Raw genomic sequence first — 27,016 nt, forward strand, 5'->3', positions numbered from 1 at the left:
CCCACTTCAGTGTGTGAACTACGGCATTAGGAATTTTCTCATTAGAAAGGAAATAAATTTCTTGTTTTCAATAATTTTCATTCAAGCATTGACTTCTCACTTCTGTTCAGAAACAGAACCATTATCAAGTCATTTAAGTTGTATTATAGTCAGTTCCGTCATTAATTCTGGCCTATTAGGCATCACCCGGCAGTAACAGGATCCCAGCATCATTATTCTTCCTTGTTGTTCATACTTAGATGGCCAGTGGAATTATTAGACCTGACATTCCCCAATATAAAGATAAATGATATTAAGGTGTACCTTTTGTACCATTTGTGACCCGCTTAAAAACCTTTTAGGATATGAATCTCAGTGTAAAAAATTCAAGAATCTAGTCTACAATAAAAAACAATGAGTGCTCTATACTTTTTATTAGCTTCAGTCACTTGCAGGCTGCACACCCATTCATTTCAATATAAAACAGAGTAGACTTTTATTTTTTGATGTGTCATTACATCTGTATATTATATGTGGAGTTGTCATTATACACCGTCTCTATGATCTGATGACGGGCATATTCCCCAAACTGCACCACCATGCTGCCCATACACTGACTGTATAGTCTGTCTCGCCAGCTAAGTCCTTGGTCTCCGTCATCTAATGTTGACGGATAACTGGCATCGCTGGACTCCACCGGCCGGTGAGTCCGCCGCGCCTTGTTCACACTCCTCGATGTAGGCCTGAGGCTCGTTCGCAAGTCAGACTGCTAGCTCTGCCCCCTAGATGTTAATATTGATGTTCAGGTCTTGACAGCTGATATTGATGTCCACAACCATTGGATAGTACATGGGGAAGTGATCTACAACCTTGATGTCTCTGTCCTCAGCGGTTCATCCCTGATAAATGCATTTTATTTGTTGGCACTGCCGATGTAAAACCACTTGGTGGCCAGGATGGAGATGGCTCTTTCAGTGGCTTTTCTGATATTACATGAGAAGCCTTCGCAGTGCAGTGTGGCCAGAGCTAGGCTGAGACTATATAAGTCCAGGTCTTACATGACATCATGGTTGATGGCATCTTTAAGAAATTCAACATGTCTGACTACAGCCTCCTTGTCCTCTGAGTTGACCAGATAGCTTGGGATCTGGAGGTGCACGGTCTTCATCAATTTTGGGTGGTTATGAGCCAGACAGCTGTAGATGGATTTGAGGTCATTGATGTTTGGAGAGATTTCCGTCCGGAAAAATCCCCGAATGTTGGCTCCTTTGATGTAGGAGAGGCAGCTCTGCAGAGATGAAGTACTGGCTGCTACTATCTCCTGGTTGTCACTATGTAATTTCAGGAGTAAAGTTGGTATACAGCTCCTGACTTTGTCTGTAAAATATCCAAATAGCGGAAGGCGGCAGCTCTCTGTCAGATCCCTTAACAGGTTTATGGCCGCAATCTGGACTTCTCCATCCGGATAGTCCATATGCTCCCGGGATATTTTAATGAATTGTCTACTGAGGACAGAAAGCTTCAGGTGTCTGATAATGGAGGACAGCGCCCTCAGTGCCGCCATGATGATCTTGATGCTGCTGGTTTTTGATAGTCTAAACTCCATGTGGGCAATGATCTTATTCTTGTAGCTCTCCACCAGTCTTGTAGCTCCGGTGGTGGCATTCCCCAGTGCCTCCATGGCGATGCTGCACAAGATGTTATCGTCCTCTTCTATGATCTTCAGCAGATGTTGGATTGCGCACTCTTGGTATTTCTGCTTTATAAGTCTTGGATGCTTCAAAGCCTCATTGAAGAACATAGCTGCTGTCATTTTGGCCTTTGGGTCCGCATTCTTCAGGGCATTGAGCAGAAACTGAAGGAAATCTTTTGTTATTTTCCTGCCAGATACCAGAGATGTCACAAGCATGTTCATCCCAATACGCTGCTTCTCTGTATCTTCCAGTTCCTTATTCTCCGCCGCAACTTGCTCCCTGTACTTTTCTAGGAGCTCGGCGTGAGGAAGGGTCTGTAACTCGTCATTGACTGGCTCTGTCGGCTGGTTCTCTGATGATTCGGGTACTGTAAAGAATTCCAGGGCAACTTTGGTGGAGTTTTGAAGCTCAGCATGGACATCAGGCAACCAGGTGGAAATGTTGGCCTTCATGTTGCTTATGGCCTTCATAAGTTGCACTTTGCAGCTGCCACCCTTCGCAATATATTCTTGGATGCTGCCGCATAAACGTCTTATAGCATAGCACAACGTCTCCTTAGATAGTTGGTCAGGAGCATTTTTGACCACTTGGCCCAGCACTGGCAGCATGTCCAAGATGTGTGGCATGATGACTGTAGCACACAGAGATGTCACTTCTGTCAAAGTGTCGACAATGGCAGCATTGAAATCCTCATAAACGATGTTGTATCTCAGTTCCCCGACCACCGCTTCAAGATGGAGGATGCTCAGCCAGACAATAACCTTCTTAGTCATGGCGTAGGAATAGTATTGTCCCTTCATGTACTCCACCTTCAAGTGCTCACATAGCACATTGATTATATATTCCTTCAGGTAGTGTGCCGCGTCTCTTCTGTACTGAATGACTCTGATGAAGAAGCGGCACATGGCGGCGTTGTATTGAGATGGTAACAGGCTACTCAGAATGGCTTTCTGAAACACATCCGTATAAGTGAAGAGATCTTCAGCCACCTTCTCCTGGATGAAATAAGGGACACAGGCTCCTAAGACGTCTTCTTCCACCAAATCCCAAGTGTCCAAAGCATTTCTGAGCTCTTGATTTGTGTCCACACAGAATGTCTGATGTTTTCTATTCATGATCTTCATATCCACAAATCTGCTGAGGCGAGAAATCATCGTGTGGTTACTTGTTTCTAAATCATCTTCCAAAAAGAAAATAGATTCTAGACTTCTCTGTCCTCAATTATCAGCCCCCTCCCCAATAAACATGTGATAACTGCATGAAGAGCGCCCTCCCAAGGCAGAGACAGGACAGTGCAGCCAGAGGAGACAGCGGCACTCCTCTACACTGCGCCCTCTGGTGGTGTAAGAATTTAAAGGTTTCAGAAAATGAAAGCCACATATAAGGTTATATGTAATATTATATAGGGTATTTTATTTGGGTAAATCAAAGATTGAGGATCATGGGTATAGTTCCGTTTCTTAATGAAATGTGTCTCATCAGTTTGCAAGATTCCTATTGTTTACCCTGATTCTCACAATAATGACCCCGAGGTTCACAGGTATCTCTTACAGGTGCTAACCAGTAGTGTGAACCCAGTCTTACCCATGGACAAACTCAGGATGTCATAAATGCTAAAGGAGGTTGATAAGTGGCACCAGTATTCTATATCTGCATGTTACATGAGGGGGGAAGTTCTTTTTATCAGGAAGGTCACACTATTTGTCTCAAAGAGGGGCAGACAAGGGGGCATAAAAGACCCAAGCATGACATGAGGGCAGCCACTTGGGGGGCCACTTGAGGAGGGACATACTGGAAAGGAGACTTCCTGGAGTGTGGGGAGACCATGGATGGTAACTATAACCTGTCATGTAATTGTTGATGATAAGGAAAAAGTGTCTCTGTAAAGTTCCTTGTTTATGGCTGTCGCTATGTACAAATCTCCATAGAAGTCTCAGAATAACTAACAGTCATTTCACTCTTTATACAATATACATTTTCATACACTCAATCTTGTATTTCATTTATTGCGCCTGACCTTAGAATCTAACCCAGTAAGAGGGTGAAAGAGAAACATTCTTACAGTGGCAGCACATGGAACTCGCTGCAATACTTCACAAGAAACATTCGACATGTTCTCCTCTTACCTCTGAATCGTGGATCTGAAGCTTCTGGATAAAGCAAGATTTCTAGAAGTCACAGGACTCAAGAAAAAGTCAAGTGAGAGCGACGTACCAAAAAGCAAGAAACTATTGGTCTATAGCGGCTCAACGGAATGTGACTGATCTGCAGCTTTTATAGAGAAGGTGAATTATGACATCACTGATGACCTCACACTTACCTTACATTCTAACACACATCTAATGTTTTTTGTTTTTTTTCACATATCTTTATTGAATTTCAGTAATAAAAACATTACAACATTTCAATATCCAGTGATTATAAATATCATAATGCTCAACAATTTATCTGCACAATTTACATCAGACAACATATATCTCCCCAATCCCATCCCCCTCCCACCCCAAAGATCATTAAGTACCAGAAAATTATAACCTTCTTATGATAAAATAATAATTATACCTTCCTATAAAACACCAATCAATTCCATATCCCCAATATTTCCTCCCACTTTTTTATACAATTTTTCTTGTCTGCTCTTATTTTCTCATATTCTTTAATTGTCTTAACCAACTTCAACCAATCCATAACAATTGGGGATTTACCAGCCATCCAATTTCTTGCAATTATTACTTTTGTGTAAAATAGAACATTAACCCCTTTGTGCACCGTGACGTGCTATTACATCCGGGTGCGAGTGGTGATGTTTGGAGTGCGCTCCATATGCTGCGTGTGTCGGCTGTGTTTTACAGTGGACACCCGGGACTAACAGTCGGGAGCAGTGATCGTGCTGTTCCTAGCTGTTTAACCCCTCAAATGCTGCAGTCAATCGCGAGCATCTGAGGCATTGAAAAAAGGGGGGCGGCCCCCTCTGACAGTTCATCACCCCCCCAGTTAGATCAGGGGGTGACAATGATTGTAATGGCAGCTCATGGGCCTAATGATGGCACCCAGAGCTGCCTTCACTTAACTTAAGCCTGTAAAAATTACAATATACTGCAATACGTTAGTATGATCACTGGTTCAAATCCCCTAGGGAGGCTAATAAAGTGTGTAAAAACAGTGAAAAAAAGTTTTTAGTAGTGAAAAAAATAAAAACAAATAGTGAAAAAAAAACTTTTCCCATTTTCCCCCTAAAGTAATGTAAAAAATAAAAAAGTAAACAAAATTGGTATTGCTGCATGCGTAAAAGTCTGAACTATTACATTATAGCGTTATTTAATGTGCAAGGTGAATACTGTAAAAAATAGAAAATGTAAAACACCAAAATCGCTGTTTCTTGGTCAACCTAGCTCCAAAAATTTTTTCATGAAAAGTGAGCAAAAATTTCTACGTACCGAAAACTGCTACCAATAAAAACTACAGCTCAACCCGCAAAAATTAATCCCTCACACTGCTCAATCAGTCAAAAAATAAAAAGTTATGACTCTTAGAATGTGGCGACACAAAACATTTTTATTTTAACTAAACGTTTATTATCAATAAAAGTAGTAAAATATAAAAAAAAAAGTATATAAATTTGGTATCACCGTAATCGTATTGAGTCACAGAATAGAGATAAGTTGTCATTTGTACCGCACGGTGATCTGACATTGCTGCTGCTGCTGCCGCCTGTTGCTGCCGCCTGCTACTACGGGATTCTGTCCTGTCCACTCTTTTTTTAATGTGCCGCTGTTGGTGCTGCTACTACTTCTACAACCAATCCACCCCCTGTGCCGTCTGCTACAAGCAGGCCTGCCCCACCACAGGGCTTTGTCCTGTGACTGTCCAGTCTGTTTTAATGTGCTGCTACTACTACTACTACCACCACCCTTGCTGTCCGTTAGCTACCTCTAGTACCACCAATACACCTCCACTGCCGTCTGCTACAAGCAGGCCTGAGGCCTGCCCCACCACAGGGCTTTGTCCTGTGACTGTCCAGTGTCTTTTAATGTGCTGCTACTACTACTACTAGCACCACCCGTGCTGTCCGTTGGCTACCTCTACTACCACCAATACACCTCCAATTTTTGGAGGGCTTGTGAAAAGCCATTGCTTGTTGCTTTTACATCCATGTATGGATGAACCCCGGCAGGCATCTGCCAATAAAAAGAGTAAATTTTTGGAGGGCTTGTGAAAAGCCATTGCTTTTTGCTTTTACATCCATGTATGGATGAACCCCGGCAGGCATCTGCCAATAAAAAGGGTAAATTTTTGGAGGGCTTGTGAAAAGCCATTGCTTGTTGCTTTTACATCCATGTATGGATGAATCCCGGCAGGCATCTGCCAATAAAAAGGGTAAATTTTTGGAGGGCTTGTCAAAAGCCATTGCTTGTTTCTTTTACATCCATGTATGGATGAACCCCGGCAGGCATCTGCCAATAAAAAGGGTACATTTTTGGACGGCTTGTGAAAAGCCATTGCTTGTTGCTTTTACATCCATGTATGGATGAACCCCGGCAGGCATCTGCCAATAAAAAGGGTAAATTTTTGGAGGGCTTGTCAAAAGCCATTGCTTGTTCCTTTTACATCCATGTATGGATGAACCCCGGCAGGCATCTGCCAATAAAAAGAGTAAATTTTTGGAGGGCTTGTGAAAAGCCATTGCTTGTTGCTTTTACATCCATGTATGGATGAACCCCGGCAGGCATCTGCCAATAAAAAGAGTACATTTTTGGAGGGCTTGTGAAAAGCCATTGCTTGTTGCTTTTACATCCATGTATGGATGAACCCCAGCAGGCATCTGCCAATAAAAAGGGTAAATTTTTGGAGGGCTTGTCAAAAGCCATTGCTTGTTCCTTTTACATCCATGTATGGATGAACCCCGGCAGGCATCTGCCAATAAAAAGAGTACATTTTTGGAGGGCTTGTGAAAAGCCATTGCTTGTTGCTTTTACATCCATGTATGGATGAACCCCGGCAGGCATCTGCCAATAAAAAGAGTACATTTTTGGAGGGCTTGTGAAAAGTCATTGCTTGTTGCTTTTACATCCATGTATGGAAGAACCCCGGCAGGCATCTGCCAATAAAAAGAGTACATTTTTGGAGGGCTTGTGAAAAGTCATTGCTTGTTGCTTTTACATCCATGTATGGAAGAACCCCGGCAGGCATCTGCCAATAAAAAGAGTACATTTTTGGAGGGCTTGTGAAAAGCCATTGCTTGTTGCTTTTACATCCATGTATGGATGAACCCCGGCAGGCATCTGCCAATAAAAAGAGTAAATTTTTGGAGGGCTTGTGAAAAGCCATTGCTTGTTGCTTTTACATCCATGTATGGATGAACCCCGGCAGGCATCTGCCAATAAAAAGGGTAAATTTTTGAGGGCTTGTCAAAAGCCATTGCTTGTTCCTTTTACATCCATGTATGGATGAACCCCGGCAGGCATCTGCCAATAAAAAGAGTACATTTTTGGAGGGCTTGTGAAAAGCCATTGCTTGTTGCTTTTACATCCATGTATGGATGAACCCCGGCAGGCATCTGCCAATAAAAAGGGTAAATTTTTGGAGGGCTTGTCAAAAGCCATTGCTTGTTCCTTTTACATCCATGTATGGATGAACCCCGGCAGGCATCTGCCAATAAAAAGAGTACATTTTTGGAGGGCTTGTGAAAAGCCATTGCTTGTTGCTTTTACATCCATGTATGGATGAACCCCGGCAGGCATCTGCCAATAAAAAGAGTACATTTTTGGAGGGCTTGTGAAAAGCCATTGCTTGTTGCTTTTACATCCATGTATGGATGAACCCCGGCAGGCATCTGCCAATAAAAAGAGTACATTTTTGGAGGGCTTGTGAAAAGCCATTGCTTGTTGCTTTTACATCCATGTATGGATGAACCCCGGCAGGCATCTGTCAATAAAAAGAGTAAATTTTTGGAGGGCTTGTGAAAAGCCATTGCTTGTTGCTTTTACATCCATGTATGGAAGAACCCCGGCAGGCATCTGCCAATAAAAAGGGTACATTTTTGGAGGGTTTGTGAAAAGCCATTGCTTGTTGCTTTTACATCCATGTATGGATGAATCCCGGCAGGCATCTGCCAATAAAAAGGGTAAATTTTTGGAGGGCTTGTCAAAAGCCATTGCTTGTTGCTTTTACATCCATGTATGGATGAACCCCGGCAGGCATCTGCCAATAAAAAGGGTAAATTTTTGGAGGGCTTGTCAAAAGCCATTGCTTGTTCCTTTTACATCCATGTATGGATGAACCCCGGCAGGCATCTGCCAATAAAAAGAGTACATTTTTGGAGGGCTTGTGAAAAGCCATTGCTTGTTGCTTTTACATCCATGTATGGATGAACCCCGGCAGGCATCTGCCAATAAAAAGAGTACATTTTTGGAGGGCTTGTGAAAAGCCATTGCTTGTTGCTTTTACATCCATGTATGGATGAACCCCGGCAGGCATCTGCCAATAAAAAGAGTAAATTTTTGGAGGGCTTGTGAAAAGCCATTGCTTGTTGCTTTTACATCCATGTATGGAAGAACCCCGGCAGGCATCTGCCAATAAAAAGGGTACATTTTTGGAGGGCTTGTGAAAAGCCATTGCTTGTTGCTTTTACATCCATGTATGGATGAATCCCGGCAGGCATCTGCCAATAAAAAGGGTAAATTTTTGGAGGGCTTGTCAAAAGCCATTGCTTGTTGCTTTTACATCCATGTATGGATGAACCCCGGCAGGCATCTGTCAATAAAAAGGGTAAATTTTTGGAGGGCTTGTCAAAAGCCATTGCTTGTTGCTTTTACATCCATGTATGGATGAACCCCGGCAGGCATCTGCCAATTAAAAGAGTAAATTTTTGGAGGGCTTGTGAAAAGCCATTGCTTGTCGCTTTTACATCCATGTATGGATGAACCCCGGCAGGCATCTGCCAATAAAAAGAGTAAATTTTTGGAGGGCTTGTGAAAAGCCATTGCTTGTTGCTTTTACATCCATGTATGGATGAACCCCGGCAGGCATCTGTCAATAAAAAGGGTACATTTTTGGAGGGCTTGTCAAAAGCCATTGCTTGTTGCTTTTACATCCATGTATGGATGAACCCCGGCAGGCATCTGCCAATAAAAAGAGTAAATTTTTGGAGGGCTTGTGAAAAGCCATTGCTTGTCGCTTTTACATCCATGTATGGATGAACCCCGGCAGGCATCTGCCAATAAAAAGAGTACATTTTTGGAGGGCTTGTGAAAAGCCATTGCTTGTTGCTTTTACATCCATGTATGGATGAACCCCGGCAGGCATCTGCCAATAAAAAGAGTACATTTTTGGAGGGCTTGTGAAAAGCCATTGCTTGTTGCTTTTACATCCATGTATGGATGAACCCCGGCAGGCATCTGCCAATAAAAAGAGTACATTTTTGGAGGGCTTGTGAAAAGCCATTGCTTGTTGCTTTTACATCCATGTATGGATGAACCCCGGCAGGCATCTGCCAATAAAAAGAGTACATTTTTGGAGGGCTTGTGAAAAGCCATTGCTTGTTGCTTTTACATCCATGTATGGATGAACCCCGGCAGGCATCTGCCACCATAAAGGGTAAATTTTTTGAGGGCTTGTCAAAAGCCATTGCTTCTTCTTTTACCACCTTATTTGTATGAACCCTGGCAGGCATCTGCCGCCAAAAATGGTTAATTTTTGTATCTTTTTTAACAATGCATTAAGCATATAACATGCACAAGTGCAGTGGTTTCTGTTAGTTATCACCGTGTCCCATCCGTTTTCCTATAGCCATACATGTTGGCGTAACTTTGACACTATCTTTGCCTTAAAGACAGCTCAAAAGTACTTGGATACACTCATGGGTGACCTAAGAGTGTTATACAGGGCTTCTAGGGCTTTTAAACAGTGTTATACACGGTTTTTAGGGGCTTTCTTGAATTACAGGTTCGGTCAGAACTAGTTCGGTCCGAATCGAACTTTTTCATGAAATTCGGCGAACCAGCCGAACCGAACTTTTCATAAGTTCGCTCATCTCTACTGGCTAGTGCCAGGAGAAAGGAGGGGATTGAAAGGTCAAACCTCCTACTGTAAAGGATCTGCCAGGCACAACTTCTGTTTATACGCCCATAGGTAATCAGTCTGCACCTGAGTCTATGTCTCTGAGACTGACTCCATCTTCCAACACTCAGGATGGCAGGCTTAGGAGTGGGAGAGCCTATCGCAGCCTGGCCAGACGGAGCTAGCTAGCTAGTATTTATACCTGCCTTTCCTGTTCCTCCTTTGCTTGTGATTCTTCTCGTGTGGTTTCCTGGCCCAGCTACAGCTTCTACTATTTGATCCTGCTCCATACTGACCCTGGCTTACTGACTACTCTCCTGCTCTGCGTTTGGTACCTCGTTCTCTCCTGGTTTGACTCGGCTCGTTCACCACTCTTGTTGCTCACGGTGTTGCCGTGGGCAACTGCCCCTTTTCCCTTAGCTTTGTGTACCCTTGTCTGTTTGTCTCGTGCACTTACTGAGCGTAGGGACTGCCGCCCAGTCGTACCCCGTCGCCTAGGGCGGATCGTTGCAAGTAGGCAGGGACAGAGTGGCGGGTAGATTAGGGCTCACTTGTCCATTTCCCTACCCCCATCATTACATAATCACAAGCCCATATACCTAGTCTACCCTTGTCCCTGACACTACTATGGACCCCCTTGAGACCCTGACCCAGCAAATTCAGGGTCTCTCCCAACAGGTCCAGGTCCTGGCTCAGAGGGTCAACCAGCCTGACGCTGCCATGGTATTACCCCTCACCTCACCTCTTGAACCCCACCTCAAGTTGCCTGACCGGTTCTCAGGGGACCGGAGGACTTTTCTCTCCTTTTGGGAGAGTTGTAAGCTATACTTTCGCTTAAAGCCCCACTCCTCAGGTTCTGAGAGCCAGCGGGTGGGTATAATTATGTCCCGGCTCCAGGAAGGGCCCCAAGAATGGGCCTTCTCCCTGGCTCCTGACGCCCCTGAACTTTCCTCCGTTGACCGTTTCTTTTCTGCTCTCGGACTCATTTATGACGAGACTGACAGGACTGCCTTTGCCGAGAGTCAGCTGGTGACCTTACGTCAGGGTAAGAGACCTGTGGAGGAGTATTGCTCTGACTTTAGGAAGTGGTGCGTAGCTTCTCGGTGGAATGACCCTGCCTTAAGGTGCCAGTTTAGGTTGGGTCTGTCGAACGCCCTGAAAGACCTGCTAGTTAGCTATCCCTGTTCTGACTCTTTAGACCAGGTTATGGCTTTAGCGGTACGACTTGACCGACGTCTCAGGGAACGACAACTTGAACGGTTTTGTGTTTTCCCCTCTGACTCCCCCATGATGCCTCCCGAGGTCCCGTTGCTTCGCTCTTCCACGGAAGACTCGGAGGTACCTATGCAACTCGGGGCCTCCGTGTCCCCTAGACAACGTAGAGAGTTCCGCAGGAAGAATGGTCTCTGCTTCTATTGTGGGGATCACAAACATCAAGTGAACACCTGTCCTAGGCGTAAGAATAAGCAGCCGGAAAACTTCCGCGCCTAAGTGATCATCGGGGAGGTCACTTGGGCGCACAGGTATTTCCCGTAAATATGAAACGTAATAAAATCTTGCTTCCCTTTCAGGTCTCTGTTGGTGGTAGGTCTGCTATTGGCAGTGCCTTCGTGGATTCAGGGTCTTCTGCTAATATCATGTCTGTGGAATTTGCTATGTCTCTAAGCCATGCCTTTGATTGATTTGCCTAAACCTGTTCCGGTAGTGGGTATCGACTCCACTCCTCTTGCTAATGGTTATTTTACACAGCATACCCCTGTTTTTGAACTCCTTGTTGGCTCCATGCATTTGAAGCAGTGCTCTGTACTGTTGATGCAGGGATTATCGTCTGATTTGGTTTTAGGCCTTCCCTGGTAGAGGTTGCATAATCCCACGTTTGACTGGAATACTGGGGAGCTTACCAAATGGGGTAATGAATGCTTGACGTCATGTTTTTCTGTTAATTCTATTTCTCCCCCTGAGGAGGTGAACACGCTACCTGAGTTTGTTCAGGACTTCGCTGATGTTTTCTCTAAGGAGGCCTCCGAAGTGTTACCTCCTCATAGAGAATACGATTGCGCTATCGAATTGGTACCAGGAGCTAAGCTCCCTAAGGGTAGGATATTTAATCTTTCTTGTCCCGAACGTGAAGCCATGAGAGAGAATATCCAGGAATGCCTGGCCAAGGGTTACATTCGCCCCTCTACTTCTCTGGTGGGTGCTGACTTCTTCTTAGTAGGGAAGAAGGATGGTGGTCTTAGGCCATGCATTGACTACCGTAACTTGAATAAGGTCACTGTAAGGAACCAGTATCCCCTTCCTTTGATTCCTGATCTCTTTAATCAGGTTCAGGGGGCCCAATGGTTCTCTAAGTTTGATCTACGGGGGGCGTATAACCTTATCCGCATCAAAGAGGGGGATGAGTGGAACACTGCGTTTAACACGCCCGAAGGTCACTTCGAATAACTTGTCATGCCCTTTGGGTTGTGTAATGCTCCTGCGGTCTTCCAGAATTTCATAAATGAGATTTTAAGAGATTACCTGGGGGTATTTCTTGTAGTGTACCTTGATGACATACTGGTGTTTTCCAAGGACTTGTCCTCCCACATTGAGCATGTCAGGAAGGTGCTCCAGGTCCTTCGGGAAAACAAACTCTTTGCTAAAACCGAAAAATGTGTGTTTGGGGTACAGGAGATACCATTTTTGGGTCAAATCCTCACTCCTCATGAATTCCGCATGGACCCCGCCAAGGTCCAGGCTGTGGCGGAATGGGTCCAACCTGCCTCCCTGAAGGCGTTACAGTGTTTCTTGGGGTTCGCTAATTATTACAGGAGATTTATTTCTAACTTTTCGGTCATCGCTAAGCCTCTTACGGACCTCACTCGCAAAGGTGCTGATCTCCTCCACTGGCCTCCAGAGGCTGTCCAGGCTTTTGAGGTCCTTAAGAAGTGTTTTATCTCGGCCCCGGTGCTGGTTCAGCCCAACCAAATGGAGCCATTTATTGTGGAAGTTGACGCATCCGAGGTGGGAGTGGGGGCCGTCTTGTCCCAGGGTACCAGGTCCCTCACCCATCTCCGCCCCTGTGCCTACTTCTCCAGGAAGTTTTCGCCCACTGAGAGTAACTATGATATTGGCAACCGCGAACTCTTAGCCATTAAATGGGCATTTGAAGAGTGGCACCACTTCCTGGAGGGGGCTAGGCACCAGGTAACGGTCCTTACCGACCACAAGAATCTGGTTTTCCTAGAATCTGCCCGGAGGCTAAATCCGAGACAAGCTCGATGGGCGCTATTTTTTACCAGATTCAACTTTTTGGTTACCTATAGGGCTGGGTCTAAAAATATTAAGGCCGATGCACTGTCGCGTAGCTTCATGGGCAGCCCTCCTTCGGAGGAAGATCCTGCTTGTATTTTGCCTCCTGGTATAATCATTTCTTCTATTGATTCTGATTTAGTCTCGGAAATTGCGGCTGATCAAGGTTCAGCTCCCGGGAACCTTCCTGAGGACAAGCTGTTTGTTCCCCTGCAATTCCGGCTAAGGGTACTTAGGGAAAGTCATGACTCCGCACTATCTGGTCATCCAGGCGTCCTGGGTACCAAACACCTCATTGCCAGAAACTATTGGTGGCCTGGGTTGCCTAAAGACGTTAAGGCCTATGTTGCCGCTTGTGAGGTTTGTGCTAGGTCCAAGACTCCCAGGTCCCGACCAGCGGGCTTACTACGTTCTTTGCCCATTCCCCAGAGACCTTGGACCCATATCTCCATGGGTTTTATCACCGATTTGCCTCCATCTCAAGGCAAGTCGGTGGTGTGGGTTGTAGTAGACCGCTTCAGTAAGATGTGCCACTTTGTGCCCCTCAAGAAACTTCCTAATGCCAAGACGTTAGCTACCTTGTTCGTCAAACACATCCTGCGTCTCCATGGGGTCCCTGTCAATATTGTTTCGGACAGAGGGGTACAATTTGTTTCATTGTTTTGGAGAGCCTTCTGTAAAAAGTTGGAGATTGATCTGTCCTTCTCCCCTGCCTTCCATCCTGAAACTAATGGCCAAACGGAGAGGACTAATCAGTCTCTAGAACAATATTTAAGGTGTTTTATCTCTGACTGTCAATATGATTGGGTCTCATTCATTCCCCTCACCGAATTTTCCCTTAATAACCGGGTCAGTAATTCGTCAAGGGTCTCCCCCTTTTTCTGTAATTTTGGGTTTAATCCACGGTTCTCCTCCGCTTCACCTGATAGTTCCAACAATCCCGAGGTAGAGGTCGTTCATCGGGAACTGTGCACAGTCTGGGCCCAGGTTCAGAAGAACCTAGAGGCGTCCCAGAGCGTACAAAAAACTCAGGCTGATAGAAGACGTTCTGCTAACCCCTTGTTTATGGTCGGGGATCTGGTGTGGTTATCGTCTAGGAACTTGCGCCTTAAGGTCCCGTCCAAGAAGTTTGCTCCCCGGTTTATTGTGCCGTATAAGGTCATTGAAGTCCTCAATCCTGTCTCCTTCCGACTGGAGTTGCCCCCATCGTTTCGGATACACGACGTGTTTCATGCCTCCCTCCTTAAACGCTGCTCCCCGTCCTTGGCTCCCTCGAGGAAACCTCCTGTTCCCGTTCTCACCCCTGAGGGGATGGAATTCGAGGTGGCCAAGATTGTGGACAGCAAGATGGTCCAAGGCTCCCTCCAGTACCTGGTCCATTGGAGAGGATACGGGCCTGAGGAGAGGACTTGGGTACCCGCCCGGGATGTTCACGCTGGGGTATTGGTCAGGAGTTTCCACCTTCGTTTCCCCAATAAACCAGGTCCACTTAGAAAGGGTCCGGTGGCCCCTCATAAAGGGGGGGTACTGTAAAGGATCTGCCAGGCACAACTTCTGTGTATACGCCCATAGGTAATCAGTCTGCACCTGAGTCTATGTCTCTGAGACTGACTCCAGCTCCCACCACTCAGGATGGCAGGCTTAGGAGTGGGAGAGCCTATCGCAGCCTGGCCAGACGGAGCTAGCTCCCGCCCTCTGTCTATTTATACCTGCCTTTCCTGTTCCTCCTTTGCTTGTGATTCTGCTCGTGTGGTTTCCTGGCCCAGCTACAGCTTCTACTATTTGATCCTGCTCCTACTGACCCTGGCCTACTGACTACTCTCCTGCTCTGCGTTTGGTACCTCGTTCTCTCCTGGTTTGACTCGGCTCGTTCACCACTCTTGTTGCTCACGGTGTTGCCGTGGGCAACTGCCCCTTTTCCCTTAGCTTTGTGTACCCTTGTCTGTTTGTCTCGTGCACTTACTGAGCGTAGGGACCGCCGCCCAGTCGTACCCCGTCGCCTAGGGCGGGTCGTTGCAAGTAGGCAGGGACAGAGTGGTGGGCAGATTAGGGCTCACTTGTCCGTTTCCCTACCCCCATCATTACACCTACACTGTGTGTCGCCATTTTTTGAGCTAACACACAGTGTAGTAGGTTTTCATACAGTAGTAATCACACACTAAAACACGTACATACACAGACCTAACTTACCTGTTCCTGCCGCCGCCTCACCCTCAGGTCCGTCCGCTCCGTCTGCTCCCTCCGCTCCAAGTGCTTGCTTCAGAACACAAGTCCGGAAGCCGCGACCGGAAGTAGTAATCTTACTGTCCGACCGCGGCTTCCGGTCCACAAGAAAATGGCGCCGGACGTCGCTCGGCCGAAGACCTTCAATTTGGACTGTGTGGGAGCGGCGCATGCGCCGTTCCCACACAGACGGCGTACAGCATAATGGATGGAACGGGTCCCGTTCGCATTCACTATGGGGCTGTATGTGCCGTATTCCATGTCTGTATGTGTCGTTAATCGACACATACAGAGATGGAAAAAAAAATGTCAGCCCCCATAGACAAGAAAAAGTAAAAAAATAAAAAAAAGTAAAACACAAACACACAAATAAATAAACATTTTTTTTAATAAAACACTAAAAGCAAATTGATATTAAAAATTTTTTTTTGCGAAACTCGTCCTTTGAGGACCAATGATGGGCAGATAAAATAAAGCAGCTGCAGCCTAGCATCACCAGGGTGGGAAGGGCCACGATTTTTGTCCCTTCCCAGCCTCATAATACCAGCCTGCGGCCTAACCGTCGTTTCAGATGGTCAGGCACTGAATCGTACTCGACTCTTTCCGGTATCCCTGGCGGCAGTGGGAATTGGGGTAATAATAGGGGTTAGTGATAGCCTTGTTACTGGCTAATGCGAAGCCCCAGCCTTAGTAATTGAATGCTGTCAATCAGACAGCAGCCATTACTAAGGCCATAATAAAGTATTAAAAAAAACAGCCATAAGAAATTTTTTTTATTGAAATGAAAACTCCCCCATGCAACCCTCTTTCACAATTTTTTTATTTTTTTTTAAAAGTAGATCATTGAAGTAGTCCAATGAATCTACGATGTAGTCCAAACGGTCCAGTGGAACCTACCAAAAAAAAGTTAGCAGTATAAAATTTAAGAGAACTTACATTTGCCACAATTTGCCCTGATCCTCCTTTTACTGCGTTGTTGATCTATGATACTAAAGTAACACAGTAAGTAGAATTCTTAAAATCTTTTCTATACCTCAAACAGCACTTTAGCAAATAAACAACAAATGTTTTCCTATTTAACCCCTTAATGACCGGGCCATTTTGCACGTTAATGACCAAGGATTATTTTTTGCTTTTTCATGGTTGCATTCCAAGAGTCGTAACTGTTTTTGTATTCCGTCTAAATAGCCGTATAAGGGCTTGTTTTTTGCGGGACGAGTTGTATTTTGTAATTGTACAATTTTTAGATGCTTATAATATATCGATTAACTTTTATTAACTTTATTTTAGGAGAGAATTGAAAGTAAGCAGCTATTCCAGCATTGATTTTCACGTTACAAATTTACGCCGTTTACTATGCAGCGTAAATAACATGTTCACTTTATTCTATGGGTCGGCACGATTACGGGGATATCAAATATGTAAGGGTTTTATATGTTTTCCTACGTTTGCACAATAAAAAGCCTTTTAGAAATAAATTACTTGTTTTTGCATCGCCGCATTCCAAGAGCTGTAACGTTTTTATTTTTCCGTCAATGTGGCCGTATGATTTTTGCGGGCCAATGTGTAGTTTTCATTAGTACTATTTTGGGGTACATAGGACTTATAGATTAATTTTTATTTATTTTTTTACGGGGGAATGGGAGAAAAGAGAGAATTTTGCCGTTGTTATTTGCGTTTTTTTGGACGCCGTTCATCCGGCGGTTTAATTAATGTGTTCATTTTATTGCTCAAGTCGTTACGATCGCGGGGATACCATATATGTGTATGTGTGATTTGTTTTGACACTTTTACTAAATAAAACCACTTTTTATTTGAGTCGTTTTATTTGATTTTCACTGTAATTATTATTTATTTTTTTTCACCAACTTTATTTAACTGATTGACATTTTTTTTTTGTAGTCCCACCAGGGGACTTCCCTATGCGATCTGCTAATCGCATATATAATGCTTTGGGATACTTAGTATACCAAAGCATTATTGCCTGTCAGTGTAAAACTGACAGGCAATCTGTTAGGTCATGCCTCCGGCATCGCCTAACAGGCAGATGCTGAAGGCAGACCTGGGGGTCTTTGTTAGACCCCCCGCTGCCAAGGAAACCTGACAGCGACCCGCGATTTGTTTGCGGGGGCGCCGATGGGATGACAGAGGGAGCTCCCTCCCTCTGTCAAACACATTAGATGCCGCTGTCACTATTGACAGCAGCATTTAATGGGTTAAACTGCCGGAATCGGAGCACGCTTTGATTTCGGCAGATGCAGCAGGAGCCAGGCTGTGTATAACAGCCGTGCTCCTGCCGCTGATCGCGTGGCTACAGTCTCAGTACCCGCGCCATCACAGGACGGATATATCCGTCCTCTTGCGCGAACTAGCAGCTGCAGAGGACGGATATATCCATCCTTCGGCGTTAAGAGGTTAAAAAAATGTAAATGCTGCGTGTTTGTTGTGTAAAACTAGTAATGAGAAAACTCTGATGAATGGGGGGGCGTCTTTTTATATTTCGCCTCAGGCAGCAGAGGGGCTAGGATCACCCCTGCTCATAGTTCTGGGTGGTCATGCACCAGGCTGATCAATTTCTTCACATCCATCTTGTCTCTTGAATGCTGGGAACTTTGGCACGCCCTGCCGTTGCTTGGCAACGGATCCGTCAAAAACGTACCCATAGGCTTCAATGGCCGTCTAAAGAGTTATTCCCAACTGGTGAGGTGCCCATTGGCCACAGATTCCAGATGGAAACTAGTAGACAGGGGGCAACGGCCCCCTGTTCACTAGTTCCAGCCTGGAATCTACAGCCAGTGGCAGTCCCACTTCAGTGTGTGAACTACGGCATTAGGAATTTTCTCATTAGAAAGGAAAATAATTTCTTGTTTTGAATCATTTTCATTCAAGCATTGACTTCTCACTTCTGTTCAGAAACAGAACCATTATCAAGTCATTTCAGTTGTATTATAGTCAGTTCCGTCATTAATTCTGGCCTATTAGGCATCACCCGGCAGTAACAGGATCCCAGCATCATTATTCTTCATTGTTGTTCATACTTAGATGGCCAGTGGAATTATTAGACCTGACATTCCCCAATATAAAGATAAATGATTTTAAGGTGTACCTTTTGTACCATTTGTGACCCGCTTAAAAACCTTTTAGGATATGAATCTCAGTGTAAAAAATTCAAGTATCTAGTCTACAATAAAAAACAATGAGTGCATTATACTTTTTATTAGCTTCAGTCACTTGCAGGCTGCACACCCATTCATTTCAATATAAAACAGAGTAGACTTTTATTTTTTGCCGTGTCATTACATCTGTATATTATATGTGGAGTTGTCATTATACACCGTCTCTATGATCTGATGACGGGCATATTCCCCAAACTGCCCCACCATGCTGCCCATACACTGACTGTATAGTCTGTCTCGCCAGCTAAGTCCTTGGTCTCCGTCATCTAATGTTGATGGATAACTGGCATCGCTGGACTCCACCGGCCAGTGAGTCCGCGCCTTGTTCACACTCCTCGATGTAGGCCTGAGGCTCGTTCGCAAGTCAGACTGCTAGCTCTGCCCCCTAGATGTTAATATTGATGTTCAGGTCTTGACAGCTGATATTGATGTCCACAACCATTGGATAGTACATGGGGAAGTGATCTACAACCTTGATGTCTCTGTCCTCAGCGGTTCATCCCTGATAAATGCATTTTATTTGTTGGCACTGCCGATGTAAAACCACTTGGTGGCCAGGATGGAGATGGCCCTTTCAGTGGCTTTTCTGATATTACATGAGAAGCCTTCGCAGTGCAGTGTGGCCAGAGCTAGGCTGAGACTATATAAGTCCAGGTCTTACATGATCATGGTTGATGGCATCTTTAAGAAATTCAACATGTCTGACTACAGCCTCCTTGTCCTCTGAGTTGACCAGATAGCTTGGGATCTGGAGGTGCACGGTCTTCATCAATTTTGGGTGGTTATGAGCCAGACAGCTGTAGATGGATTTCAGGTCATTGATGTTTGGAGAGATTTCCGTCCGGAAAAATCCCCGAATGTTGGCTCCTTTGATGTAGGAGAGGCAGCTCTGCAGAGATGAAGTACTGGCTGCTACTATCTCCTGGTTGTCACTATGTAATTTCAGGAGTAAAGTTGGTATACAGCTCCTGACTTTGTCTGTAAAATATCCAAATAGCGGAAGGCGGCAGCTCTCTGTCAGATCCCTTAACAGGTTTATGGCCGCAATCTGGATTTCTCCATCCGGATAGTCTATATGCTCCCGGGATATTTTAATGAATTGTCTACTGAGGACAGAAAGCTTCAGGCGTCTGATAATGGAGGACAGCGCCCTCAGTGCCGCCATGATGATCTTGATGCTGCTGGTTTTTGATAGTCTAAACTCCATGTGGGCAATGATCTTATTCTTGTAGCTCTCCACCAGTCTTGTAGCTCCGGTGGTGGCATTCCCCAGTGCCTCCATGGCGATGCTGCACAAGATGTTATCGTCCTCTTCTATGATCTTCAGCAGATGTTGGATTGCGCACTCTTGGTATTTCTGCTTTATAAGTCTTGGATGCTTCAAAGCCTCATTGAAGAACATAGCTGCTGTCATTTTGGCCTTTGGGTCCGCATTCTTCAGGGCATTGAGCAGAAACTGAAGGAAATCTTTTGTTATTTTCCTGCCAGATACCAGAGATGTCACAAGCATGTTCATCCCAATACGCTTCTTCTCTGTATCTTCCAGTTCCTTATTCTCTGCCGCAACTTGCTCCCTGTACTTTTCTAGGAGCTCGGCGTGAGGAAGGGTCTGTAACTCGTCATTGACTGGCTCGGTCGGCTGGTTCTCCGATGATTCGGGTACAGTAAAGAATTCCAGGGCAACTTTGGTGGAGTCTTGAAGCTCAGCATGGACATCAGGCAACCAGGTGGAAATGTTGGCCTTCATGTTGCTTATGGCCTTCATAAGTTGCACTTTGCAGCTGCCACCCTTCACAATATATTCTTGGATGCTGCGGCATAAACGTCTTATAGCATAGCACAACGTCTCCTTAGATAGTTGGTCAGGAGCATTTTTGACCACTTGGGCCAGCACTGGCAGCATGTCCAAGATGTGTGGCATGATGACTGTAGCACACAGAGATGTCACTTCTGTCAAAGTGTCGACAATGGCAGCATTGAAATCCTCATAAACGATGTTGTATCTCAGTTCCCCGACCACCGCTTCAAGATGGAGGATGCTCAGCCAGACAATAACCTTCTTAGTCATGGCGTAGGAATAGTATTGTCCCTTCATGTACTCCACCTTCAAGTGCTCACATAGCACATTGATTATATATTCCTTCAGGTAGTGTGCCGCGTCTCTTCTGTACTGAATGACTCTGATGAAGAAGCGGCACATGGCGGCGTTGTATTGAGATGGTAACAGGCTACTCAGAATGGCTTTCTGAAACACATCCGTATAAGTGAGGAGATCTTCAGCCACCTTCTCCTGGATGAAATAAGGGACACAGGCTGCTAAGACGTCTTCTTCCACCAAATTCCAGGTGTCCAAAGCATTTCTGAGCTCTTGATTTGTGTCCACACAGAATGTCTGATGTTTTCTATTCATGATCTTCATATCCACAAATCTGCTGAGGCGAGAAATCATTGTGTGGTTACTTGTTTCTAAATCATCTTCCAAAAAGAAAATAGATTCTAGACTTCTCTGTCCTCAATTATCAGCCCCCTCCCCAATAAACATGTGATAACTGCATGAAGAGCGCCCTCCCAAGGCAGAGACAGGACAGTGCGCCCTCTGGTGGTGTAAGAATTTAAAGGTTTCAGAAAATGAAAGCCACATATAAGGTTATATGTAATATTATATAGGATATTTTATTTGGGTAACTCAAAGATGGGTATAGTTGCATTTCTTAATGAAATGCGTCTCATCAGTTTGCAAGATTTATATTGTTTACCCTGATTCTCACACTAAATGACCCCGACGTTCACAGGTATCTCTTACAGGTGCTAACCAGTAGTGTGAACCCAGTCTTACCCATGGACAAACTCAGGATGTCATAAATGCTAAAGGTGGTTGATAAGTGGCACCAGTATTCTATATCCGCATGTTACATGAGGGGGGAAGTTCTTTTTATCAGGAAGGTCACACTATTTGTCTCAAAGAGGGGCAGACAAGGGGGCATAAAAGACCCAAGCATGACATGAGGGCAGCCACTTGGGAGGCCACTTGAGGAGGGACATACTGGAAAGGAGACTTCCTGGAGTGTGGGGAGACCATGGATGGTAACTATAACCTGCCATGTAATTATTGATGATCAGGAAAAAGTGTCTCTGTAAAGTTCCTTGTTTATGGCTGTCGCTATGTACAAATCTCCATAGAAGTCTCAGAATAACTAACAGTCATTTCACTCTTTATACAATATACATTTTCATACACTCAATCTTGTATTTCATTTATTGCGCCTGACCTTAGAATCTAACCCAGTAAGAGGGTGAAAGAGAAACATTCTTACAGTGGCAGCACATGGAACTCGCTGCAATACTTCACAAGAAACATTCTACATGTTCTCCTCTTACCTCTGAATCGTGGATCTGAAGCTTCTGGATAAAGCAAGATTTCTAGAAGTCACAGGACTCAAGAAAAAGTCAAGTGAGAGCGACGTACCAAAAAGCAAGAAACTATTGGTCTATAGCGGCTCAACGGAATGTGACTGATCTGCAGCTTTTATAGAGAAGGTGAATTATGACATCACTGATGACCTCACACTTACCTTACATTCTAACACACATCAAATGTTTTTTGTTTTTTTTCACATATCTTTATTGAATATCAGTAATAAAAACATTACAACATTTCAATATCCAGTGATTATAAATATCATAATGCTCAACAATTTATCTGCACAATTTACATCAGACAACATATATCTCCCCAATCCCATCCCCCTCCCACCCCAAAGATCATTAAGTACCATAAATTTATTACCTTTTTATGATAAAATAATAATTATACCTTCCTATAGAACACCAATCAATTCCATATCCCCAATATTTCCTCCCACTTTTTTATACAATTTTTCTTGTCTGCTCTTATTTTCTCATATTCTTTAATTGTCTTAACCAACTTCAACCAATCCATAACAATTGGGGATTTACCAGCCATCCAATTTCTTGCAATTATTATTTTTGCGTAAAAGAGAACATTAACCCCTTTGTGCACCGTGACGTGCTATTACATCCGGGTGCGGGTGGTGATGTTTAGAGTGCGCTCCATATGCTGTGTTTTACAGTGGACACCCGGGACTAACAGTCGGGAGCAGTGATCGTGCTGTTCCTAGCTGTTTAACCCCTCAAATGCTGCTGTCAATCGCGAGCATCTGAGGCATTGAAAAAAGGGGGGCGGCCCCCTCTGACAGTTCATCACCCCCCCCAGTTAGATCAGGGGGTGACAATGATTGTAATGGCAGCTCATGGGCCTAATGATGGCGCCCAGAGCTGCCTTCACTTAACTTAAGCTTGTAAAAATGACAATATACTGCAATACGTTAGTATGATCGCTGGTTCAAATCCCCTAGGGAGGCTAATAAAGTGTGTAAAAAAAGTGAAAAAAAGTTTTTAGTAGTGAAAAAAATAAAAGACAAATAGTTAAAAAAAACCTTTTCCCATTTTCCCCCTAAAGTAATGTAAAAAATAAAAGAAGTAAACAAAATTGGTATTGCTGCATGCGTAAAAGTCTGAACTATTACAATATAGCGTTATTTAATGTGCAAGATGAATACTGTAAAAAATAGAAAACGCCAAAATCGCTGTTTCTTGGTCAACTTAGCTCTAAAAAATTTTGAATGAAAAGTGATCAGAAATTTCTACGTACCGAAAACTGCTACCAATAAAAACTACAGCTCAACCCGCAAAAAATAATCCCTCACACTGCTCAATCAGTCAAAAAAGAAAAAGTTATGACTCTTAGAATGTGGCGACACAAAACATTTTTATTTGAACTAAACGCTTATTATCAATAAAAGTAGTAAAATATTTAAAAAAACGTATATAAAATTGGTATCACCGTAATCGTATTGAGTCACAGAATAAAGATAAGTTGTCGTTTGTACCGCACGTTGAAAGCCGTAAAAACGAAACCCAAAAAACAATTGTGGAAAAAGTTTGTTTTTTATGTCATTTGGCTGCTCTGAATTTTTTACCTCAGATTGTGTTGGTCATCAAGGCTTTTCTTAGAAGGATGGGTTTTGCTGTCGCATTACCACTGTCATGTTGGTATCTCCACACGTTTGATGGCTTCTGCTTTCGGATTATTAAGTATGGTACTGTGCTTTTCCTCAATTAACGTCAGAGGACTTAAAAGCCCCTTTAAAAGAAGCTTGCTCTGGCGTGAGGCCAAGGCTTTAAAATGTGACGTTCTATTGGTGTAGGAAACACATTTTCATGTGGAGAAAACTCCTAAATTCTCGAATAAATTTTTCCCACATATTTTCACCTCTTCGTGCCCGGCTAAACGTAAGGGGGTTATGATCGCTATTAAAAACTCGGTAGTTTTCACTTTTAAATCTCTTATTAAAGATCCCCAAGGAAGATTCTTGGGATTTTTGTGTGAAATCAATAACATACTGTATACTATCTTTAATGTGTATTTCCCCAATAAACGGCAACATCATTACTTGAATTCCCTACTCCCGAAAATCAAGGCGTTAACACAAGGTATGCTAGTTGTAGGTGGAGACTTTAATATGACTATTGACCCAGATATAGACTCCACTGCTAGAACTAGACAGTCTTCTCCTTTTGCATCGTCTTTGTTAGAGGGAGGCCTGTATGACGTGTGGAGATGCCAACATGGGGGTGAGAGGGATTATACTTTCTTTCATGTTTCTGGGATCGGTTTGTTTCTGGGTAATAATAGGGCACTCCTACAGTCACAATCTTCTGTAATTGGACAGATAACCTGGTCTGATCACGCTCCAATCTCGCTTTCCATAAATGAGAAAATGTCGTCTTCTCTTCCTTCACAATGGCGTTTGAATGATTACATACTCCATCACTCTGATCATGCCCCAACCTTGCTAAAAGAATTGAAGCATTATTTTTCAGACAATGTGGGTTCTGTTTCATGTCCTTACATTTTGTCGAATGCGTATAAAGCATTTATGAGAGGGTTATTGATTAAAGCTTGTTCTCAGGCTAAGGCCGGGTTTACACGAGCACACAAAAAAAGTGCAGTTTTGCGTGCGCAAAAGGCACTTAACAGCTCCGTGTGGCATCAGAATATGATGCACGGCTGCGTTAATTTCGCGCAGCCGCCATCATTATGACACTCCGTTTGGATGTTTGAAAACGTGCTTTTCTGTTTTCATTCATCCTTTTCAGTGCTGTTGCGCGAATCACGCTTGTCCCATGGAAGTGCTTCCATGTGACATGCGTGGTTTTCACGCACCCATTGACTTCAATGGGTGCGTGATGCGCGAACAGCGCACAAATATAGAACAGGTCGTGAGTTTTTCACAGCGGACTCACGCTGCGTAAAAATCACGCACCTATCTGCACGGCACCATAGACTATTATAGGTCTGTGCGACGTGCGTGAAAATCACGAGCGCTGCACGGACGCATAACACGCTCGTGTAAATGAGCCCTTAGAGAAAGAGGGAAAAGGAGATTTTTAATATCACTAATCAGATAGCAGTTATAGATTTAAAAAATAAAGCTACGCCCACACCTGCTTACCCTTCAGAATTGAGGACCTTGCGTTTGACATTCCAGTCATTGCTTGCGTCTCAGTACGACATTTATCTCAAACGCATGCAAATGACTACCTATGCACATAATAATAGAGCCGGTGCTTTTTTGGCTAAAAAAATAAAAAACAGTCCTCGCCACGCTCCCGCATTGTGTATCTCTTGGATAAAAAGGGTAATAAAGTTATAGATCCTAGGCCGACAGCCGAACAGTTCCAATCTTATTATAGTGCCCTTTACAATACGGTAGTCACCCCTCCTAAACCAGATAAGGATCCCACGTCCCCAGCTAATTTTCGTCCTATTTCTCTGTTAAACTCAGCTATTAAAATATATGCAAAAATCCTCTCGACTAGGTTGTATCATATTATTCCTCAACTGGTTAAATCAGATCAAGTTGGGTTTGTGGCGGGACGTCAGGCCCCTGATGGAACTCGGCAGTTTATGGACTTGGTTCAGTGTGCAGAGACCTCTCGGACGCCTTCTCTGCTTCTTGCTTTGGACGCAGAGAAGGCGTTCGATAGAGTACATTGGGGCTATCTGTCTCAGCTTCTTGAATATTTTGGATTTAAGGGTCGTATAAAATCCTCCATTCTTGCATTATACCCATTTCCCTCTGCTAGAGTTCTCTCTTCGGGGTTTTTGTCTGACCCTTTTATAATAAAGAACGGTACGCGTCAGGGTTGCCCACTCTCTCCCATTGTGTTTGCCTTAGCGATGGAACCCCTCGCAGAACGAATACGATTTAATCCAAAAGTTCAGGGCATTAAAGTACGATCTAAGGCTCATAAAATTGGTCTTTAGGCTGATGATGTGCTCCTGGCAGTCTGTGACCCCTTTAATTCTCTATCCGCCATCCAAGATAACCTTTCTCATAGTTACATAGTTACATAGTTAGTACGGCTAAAAAAAGACACATGTCCATCAAGTTCAACCAAGGGAAGGGAAAAGGGTCAGAAAAAAATTTCAACACATAGGAGCTAATACTTTTTTGTTCTAGAAAATTATCTAACCCTTTTTTAAAGCCATCTACTGTCCCTGCTGTGAACAGCTCCTGCGGTAGGCTATTCCATAGATTCACAGTTCTCACGGTAAAGAAGGCTTGTCGTCTCTGCAGGTTTAACCTTTTTTTCTCCAGACGGAGGGAGTGCCCCCTTGTTTTTGAGGGGGTTTTACATGGAACAGGATTTCACCATATTTTTTGTATGTGCCATTAATATATTTATATAAGTTAATCATGTCCCCCCTTAGTCGTCTTTTTTCAAGGCTAAATAGGTTTAATTATTTTAATCTTTCCTCATAACTTAGATTCTCCATGCCCCTTATTAGCTTCGTTGCTCTTCTTTGTATTTTTTCCAACTCCAGGGCATCCTTTCTATGAACTGGAGCCCAGAACTGAACTGCATATTCTAGATGAGGCCTCACTAATGCTTTGTAAAGTGGCAATATTACATCCCTGTCCCGCGAGTCTATGCCTCTTTTAATACATGACAATATCCTGCTGGCCTTTGAAGCAGCTGATTGACACTGCATGCTGTTATTTAGTTTATGATTTACAAGTACACCCAGATCCTTCTCAACAAGTGAATCCGCCAGTGTAGCTCCCCCTAGGACATATGATGCATGCAGGTTGTTGGTACCCAGATGCATAACTTTACATTTATGTACATTAAACTTCATCTGCCAACTGGATGCCCAAACACTTAGTTTGTTTTAAATCCGCTTGCAATTCACGAACATCTTCCATAGACTGAACTATATTACATAGCTTGGTGTCATCTGCAAAAATAGAAATAGTGCTATTAATCCCATCCTCTATATCATTAATAAATAAGTTGAATAATAGTGGTCCCAGCACTGAACCCTGGGGTACACCACTTATTACCGGGGACCATTCAGAGTAGGAATCATTGACCACAACTCTCTGGATACGGTCCTTGAGCCAATTATCAATCCAATTACAAACTATATTTTCTAAACCTATAGTCCTTAATTTACCCATTAGGCGTCTATGGGGGACAGTGTCAAATGCCTTTGCAAAGTCCAAA

General features: G+C 43.9%; 2 protein-coding genes across 2 annotated transcripts; both read right to left on the bottom strand.

The window, feature by feature from the left end:
• Nucleotides 1-406: 406 nt before the first annotated feature.
• Nucleotides 407-3,873, bottom strand: LOC142699149 (uncharacterized). Its single transcript, XM_075848017.1, has 2 exons — nt 3,800-3,873; nt 407-2,807 (listed from the first exon to the last, which is right to left on the bottom strand). Exon 2 carries the CDS (start codon nt 2,795-2,797, stop codon nt 1,034-1,036), a length of 1,764 nt encoding a protein of 587 aa, XP_075704132.1. The 5' UTR covers nt 2,798-2,807; nt 3,800-3,873; the 3' UTR covers nt 407-1,033.
• Nucleotides 3,874-18,446: 14,573 nt separating this feature from the next.
• LOC142699147 (uncharacterized) lies at nt 18,447-21,901 on the bottom strand. Its single transcript, XM_075848016.1, has 2 exons — nt 21,800-21,901; nt 18,447-20,850 (listed from the first exon to the last, which is right to left on the bottom strand). Exon 2 carries the CDS (start codon nt 20,838-20,840, stop codon nt 19,062-19,064), a length of 1,779 nt encoding a protein of 592 aa, XP_075704131.1. The 5' UTR covers nt 20,841-20,850; nt 21,800-21,901; the 3' UTR covers nt 18,447-19,061.
• Nucleotides 21,902-27,016: the final 5,115 nt, after the last annotated feature.

This window comes from Rhinoderma darwinii, unplaced genomic scaffold (genome assembly GCF_050947455.1).
Source record: "Rhinoderma darwinii isolate aRhiDar2 unplaced genomic scaffold, aRhiDar2.hap1 Scaffold_138, whole genome shotgun sequence".
Classification (NCBI taxonomy): Eukaryota; Metazoa; Chordata; class Amphibia; order Anura; family Rhinodermatidae; genus Rhinoderma; species Rhinoderma darwinii.